This window comes from Mycteria americana, chromosome 3, assembly GCF_035582795.1.
Source record: "Mycteria americana isolate JAX WOST 10 ecotype Jacksonville Zoo and Gardens chromosome 3, USCA_MyAme_1.0, whole genome shotgun sequence".
Classification (NCBI taxonomy): Eukaryota; Metazoa; Chordata; class Aves; order Ciconiiformes; family Ciconiidae; genus Mycteria; species Mycteria americana.
Window position 1 is genome coordinate 23,660,361 of NC_134367.1, and position 6,483 is coordinate 23,666,843.

General features: G+C 42.1%; 1 protein-coding gene across 1 annotated transcript in view; it reads left to right on the plus strand.

The window, feature by feature from the left end:
• Positions 1–1,094, plus strand: part of DLGAP2 (DLG associated protein 2) — a 478,821-nt gene extending 477,727 nt beyond the window's left edge. Inside the window, 1 exon segment of the mRNA XM_075498032.1 lies at positions 876–1,094. Within this exon segment, the coding sequence (XP_075354147.1) occupies positions 876–1,094 (219 nt within the window).
• The last annotated feature ends 5,389 nt before the right edge of the window (positions 1,095–6,483 follow it).

Genomic DNA, 6,483 nt, shown 5'->3' on the forward strand with positions numbered 1-6,483 from the left:
AATTTCAAGTGGTCTTTGAATGGGGGTTGTATCAGATCCCCTCCAGGGGTCCCTTCCAACCTAAACTATTGTATGATTCTGGGATTCTACAATATATTGTAAGGCCCTTATATGATATTTCACTAAATGGAGCAAAATATCAATTTCATACTTCAAAACAATTTTTGATTTAAAACCTGCAGAGCAATTTACAGCTACTTGGTACCAAAATATACTGACTCTCACTTTATAATTTGGTAATTCTTCAATATAATTTTCTTTAAAATGGCCCAGGCTGGCAAGCAGAACAATTAGCCCTATGTTCTCTCTCTGGTTGGTGCTTGCACGTTTCCATTTAGCAATTCATAGAGGAGACTAAACTAACAGACATGTATACACAGCTGCTATCTCATATCCAGCTGAGGCTAAACTCAGTATGATTAATTTAATTAAAAATCCTGTCCTGTTAATCTTAGACAGTCTTTCCACTTGATCAGACCACACAGATGCGCTGAATTCTTATTGGAGAGCCAGTGTGTGTTTCTGTTTACAATGAATGTAATAACGTGTCAGCTAAAATGAATCCAATTCATATGAAAGCGAGGTATGCAGATTGCATGTGCAGGATACCTGCAAGGACAGTAGAAGGAAGTGTAGTCTTTTTTAAGTCACAGGACTGCAGAATTTGTCATGGTCGCTGCAACAACAGGGTTTTGTCAGTGTCCCTAGTGTGGATAGCTATTCATGTAACCCATTAGTCAGCTGGCTGGAGAGCACACATTGAGCATGCTTGATGTACGTAACCAGTATTTTGTATTTCATGTCTTCGATCTGCATGCTCTGCTGACGGTACCTTCCGCACGCAGTTCACCCTCAGTTTTAATACCCTATTGCAGGAAGAAAGAAAGGTTCCTCCTCCTGTACCAAAGAAGCCCCCAAAAGGAAAATTCCCTATCACAAGAGAAAAATCTCTGGACCTACCCGACAGACAGCGACAAGAAGCTAGAAGACGGCTAATGGCTGCTAAGAGAGCAGCCTCTTTCCGGCAGAATTCAGCCACAGAGCGTGCAGACAGCATCGAGATATATATCCCAGAGGCTCAAACCCGGCTTTAAAGACAGAATGCTGCAGAGTTCCTTTTTTAAACAAAATGCTTGTACAGTTTGTCACTTACCTGGTAATTTTTGTCTCATTCTCTCCACTAAATATGCCCTTGCTGTTGTGTTCTTTGTGCCATAAGCACAGTGGAATGCTTTTGATTTCCTCAGAATTTGCTGAGCTCACCGCAAGAACGACTTCTTTTTGTATTTATTGTCTGACTTACAATCAGCTACAATGGATAGGGCTTGTCGAGACCTGACTTATCCAATATATTCTCAGAGGACAACAAGAAACACCTCTTGAGATGGAACCCAGCTTACTTTTTTGTTATTTATATTTTTATAAAATGTGTGATAATTAGGGATAAGAATAACAAACTATAAATGGGTGCATCTCACCATTCACTAGAGGCATTAGCTAATCCAAGTAGAAGGTGCTACAAATGTAAAGAGCAGGAAAGAAAGAACCCATTTATCTCTCTGACCTCCAGTTTCTTTTCCTAGAACCCAGCTAACATATTTACCCATGTGCTCTGCCACTCTTCTCATCTTTGTTACTGCAAAATAACATTAGGCCTCCCATGTCATGTCAAGTTTCTGGAGATGAACAGGGATATCCAGCCACTAAAACTCCAAAGTTCATCAGAAACCAAGAAGCATACAAGTCTGGTGGTGGTGGGAATGCCCACTGAGAAACGTTTGCTGTTAGCAGTATAACGACACTCTGAAACCTAAGCAAAATTATAATGCAAGAGGACTTGAGTGATGGGTGAAAGGAAAACGGAAGCCTTAAAAAGTTAGATCTTCTGTAGCAAGATGTGTAAAGAAAAAAGTTATACTCGCTCCTTTGGAACACTCATTGCATTTTTAACAGTTCTTTTACGTGTTAACATTTCTTTTATAGACCTTCTCTCTTTCATTTCAAGAGCTGTGCTACATGTAATATTTCAAACTCTCAAAATGTTATATCAATTGAGTTTCCAGGGTATCCTTGAGAAAAAAAAAAAATCTTGCTTGTTTAAAATGCCAGTTGTGATGTTGTAAACAGTTTAAGAAATATGAATGTGAGTGGTAAGTATATCTAAGTTTAAATGGTTATGTTAAGGTAAAGGTGAACTGTGGTTTACAGTTGTATTTTTTTTTAGAACTATTTTTCTATGCAGTATCATTTATGGCAAGAATAAGCTTCTTGCTTGCTTCAGACATAAAAAAAAAAACATGACTCAAGAGATAAGTGATTTCCAGCCATGGAATATAAGGAAAATAATATATTTTCAAGCCTCACCTTGTCAGAAGAGAGAGTTGGTAACTACCACAGTCAAGAGGCTTTAATTTAAAACAAATTAAGACAGAATTATTCCACTTCACCTACCTTCCAGAGCCAACCGAGCAACCCAGCACTTAGAAGTCTTCAGGTGAAGACGCAATAAGATGAGTAACCCGCAGCCCCCGATTCCAAGGTTGAATCCTACTGAACACTACTTTAGGTCAAAACAGTCTGAACCCAGTGAGACAGACAGCCCCAACTACCGCATCCCCTGTTTACCTGCTTTAACAAATGCAATGTATTTAGCCATAGGCAGAACAGCTATTTAATGATACTCGAGCACTTTGGTTCTTCACCTGATGAGCACTTTAAATCTGAATCCCACGCACCCTGCAGCCTGACGGATGACTGAAAACATGAAGTATATCGTAGGTTATGCAGATCTGACATTGCTTCAAATCTGTTTTCTTTTGGGTTTTTTTGCTTTTCTTTTTTCTTCTCTTTTTCCTACAGTGTGTAGTATTAAGCATGAGTTCTGTCTTTGGAGCACAGCTGATAAAGCATGTTTAGCTTCAAGATATGAATCTTTAGAGATGAAGTTTTGAGATGTTTCTGTGAGGAGAAAACCCTGTAAATTGAGCCTGATATCTGGTATATACTTTACCAAATAGCCTTAAACTATATTTGGAAGCAAAAACCAAGACGAATGTATATCCTTCAAAAATGCAAAAAAAAAAAAAAAAAAAAAAAAAGAATAAATCCCTGAAATATTCTTCTATAGATGAAAACATTATATTTCCCATCCGTCGTGTTTTCAAGGCATTTTCTATTAAGGAAAGAGCTGAATCCTGGGTAGTGTACAATATTGATGCTACTTCCTATATTTGTTGTACTATTTTAAATACAAATGTACCTGCAGACATTGACATCTTTAGTCTTGAAAATGAATATCTTATTAAAGTGGAGCTGCTAATTAGAAATATCCACACAAAACTAAAGCTAGTGTCTTTCCTAGATTTAAAAAATTTAAAATAGACACACACACACCCCTATATATATATATATACACATATATATGGCAGCTGACACATTTTATCTAATTTTCCTGTACACTTCGAGGAGAAATCACACTTGACTTACTTGCTTGAAAACCCCCACCTGCAGCAACAGGTCATGCAATTAAGACAAGTTGTATTTGATCCTGCTAGTAATCAGACTTTATAAAGACAAATTGTAAAAACAAGAGATTACAGATAAGCTTAGATCCCAGCTGACCTAATAATGCTGACTTGGAGCAGTCCATATACATCTTTAATTTTAGAATCATATTTTGATAGTCTTTTGATATGTTAAAATTTTATTGGATGTTTTCAGGCAAAAATAGGCCTGCGTGAATGACGCCAACCCTGTATTGTACATTTCCCATGCCGTTACGAGCCACTGTTCAATATAAGCTTTGGATATCTATGATTTCTGTTTGTTCCACCTTTGTTCCAAAAAAAAAGGAAGAATCAAAAGTAAACTAGATGCCTATTGAAAAATCTGATAATATGTTATCTGTGCATGTTACATTTCAAAGTGCAATATATTAAATTCTTGTACAGGTAACATTCTATCATTACAGGCAAATAAGCCATTTTTATTTACATATTGTACATCTGGTTAGTTTAGAAAAATAACATTATGCTTATCATACTTGTGTTGCAAATAAATCAAAGTCAAATTGCTTCAGTCCCTGACATGAGAAACACAGCATGTGGTATCTTAATAAACATATAAACAGATCAATTGTAATCTGACCCCACAACATAAAAACAAAATTCAGTTACAAAGCCAATGTAGGAGGAACATAAATCAAAGATAGAAAGTGGAATGCTTTCTGCTTAGAGACTTCATGGTGTAGACCCACACAGAACAGCTGGATATAGCAAAATAGTCTAGTGTTTAACTCAATCCTAATTAGGCTAATATTTCTTTTAACAGATGAAAATTATAGAAAGTCTCTCTTCATTTCTTCATTGCCTGTAAAACACAAGTATAATAAACAGAATTCTGAAAATTTAAATAAAGAAAAAGACCTGACTGGTAAAATTGTTGATATTCACCATACTTATTTTTGCTTTGTATATTTTTTTAGATTTGAAATTCTTTGTAAATTGGTGAAGTACATTATGAAGTGTTTTATTATTTCTTGTCAACCTGATGAGAATGGCCTTTGGCAGCGTGCGAAGACTAATAATGTTGTACAGTTTAATACCAAAAAATGACATTTTAATTCATGCTTAAACCGTGTCACTATGTTAGATTTGAGATCTATCAGGAAGGAATTAAAGCGTGCATAGGAAGGTGTGTGGATTTCATATATATATATATAAACCACATTTCATTCAACGGAAATTATTTGTTTTAAAATAAGCCCATGTCCTGCTGTATCAGTCAATTAGCAGTCTAGTTTCATCTTCTTCAGCACCGCATCTAGTATGAAGTGAGGGAATGTTCGGTGCTGGGTGGTTTTGCAAGGAAAAGGAGTAACTGCTACGTGACGAGAGGCCATACGTGACCCGCGCTCCCCTCACGCCTGCGGGGAGCGGTGCCCCGGCGAGGCTCCCGGCCCCACGGCAGCCTCGGGCAGCGCCGCCGCCCCGCGCCGGGTCCTCCCCACGCAGGCCCCCCCGGCCCCCTGCGCCCGGAGCAGCGTGCCTCCAGATCAGCCCATCTCAGCCCTTTGCGTGCAAAGCCTTGAGCCTGCCCTGCCCAGTCGGTGGGTTTGATGTCCTCCTCGGCATTTCAGCCCCGGCGCCGGTGGCAGGGGGCACGCTGGAGGCTGACCCATCAAGTGCTGGTTTGTGCGTGTTGATTTGAGGACTGAAGTCGGTCTGGCAGCTCCAGGTGTCAAGTTGTGCGTGCTGAAAAGCTGCGAAATCCTGTGGAGCAGGAGCCTCAGCATTAGACAGAGAGCTTAAATGAAACGTGAAGCAGCGTTACTCCCGTTACTGTTCCCAGAGCATCTTACGATGTAGTGATACCACCCGCAAGCTGCATTCAAGGTGAGGAATATCAGCAAACCCCTTAATGTCTAGAGAGGTGCTTCCTGGCGTACGACAGGTTGACACTGACGCTTACATAGTGCCTTTCTTCCAGAAGGATCTCCAAGCACTTTATTAGCCGACACACAAACTGCAGGCTGGGCTGCAGCCGGGGCAGGTTACCCCGCCCGTAGCCCGGTGAGCCAGCACGGCGGGATGCTGGGGGCTCTCCCGCCTGTCCCCACGCTGCCAGGGAGTCTCCTTCCACACCACCCCCCCAGCGCCCGGGAGGACCCTTACGGTCTGAGCCTGTGCCAAAGGAGAAGCAAAGACTCGCTCAACCAAGAGGAAGACCTGAATAAAGAAGAGGCAAGGGCAACGCTCATATTGTCCCTCCAGGGTGCAGGCAGGGAAAGAAAAGCACCAAATTAAGGTTTCAGAACAATGTCTGCTTTTGCTGTGCATTCAGCGAGGGTCCCTGCGGTGGAGGAGCTCCCCTGGGAGGGCAGCACAGCAGAGCCCTGGCCGGGGCCGGGCGCGGGAGCTGACGGCGCCTGCCGCTGAGCCCTCTCAGTCGGAGATCTCGGCAAGCCTCTCCTTCGCAAGTGCATTCCCCCACGGCTTTCTTAGCGGGAGACATCGATCTGGGGCGCGTGCTGCAAAAGCAGCCTTCCCCCGTGGCGTAACTGCCGAGCGCCCTGTTCTCTCCCCGGGTCTGCCCTCCGGCCAAGCGAGCGCAAGGGATAACGTGAGGCACAGAACTCAGGCATAAGGATTATGCTTTGGTTCGGGCAGCTGCTCTTTAGTGAGACTCAGCTCTAACCCTAAGGGTTCTTTGTATGGCAGAGCAATGGGGACACCTCTCTCTGCATTGGCAGGAGAGGCAGACTAGAGGCAGCCATTTCATCCTGCAGATAACAGAGAGAGGATATATACATACATACATATATATATAACAATTTTTCAGTGTCGTGGTCCCAGACCGTTGGACCCAGGAACCACAGTCAACTCCCACGTTCCTGCAGGCCGTGCCGCTTTCTTGCAGCTCGGCCTCAGCACCGACAGCCGTGGCAGGTTCACTGCCCAGTGCAGCCCCACGGCCCATCTGCAA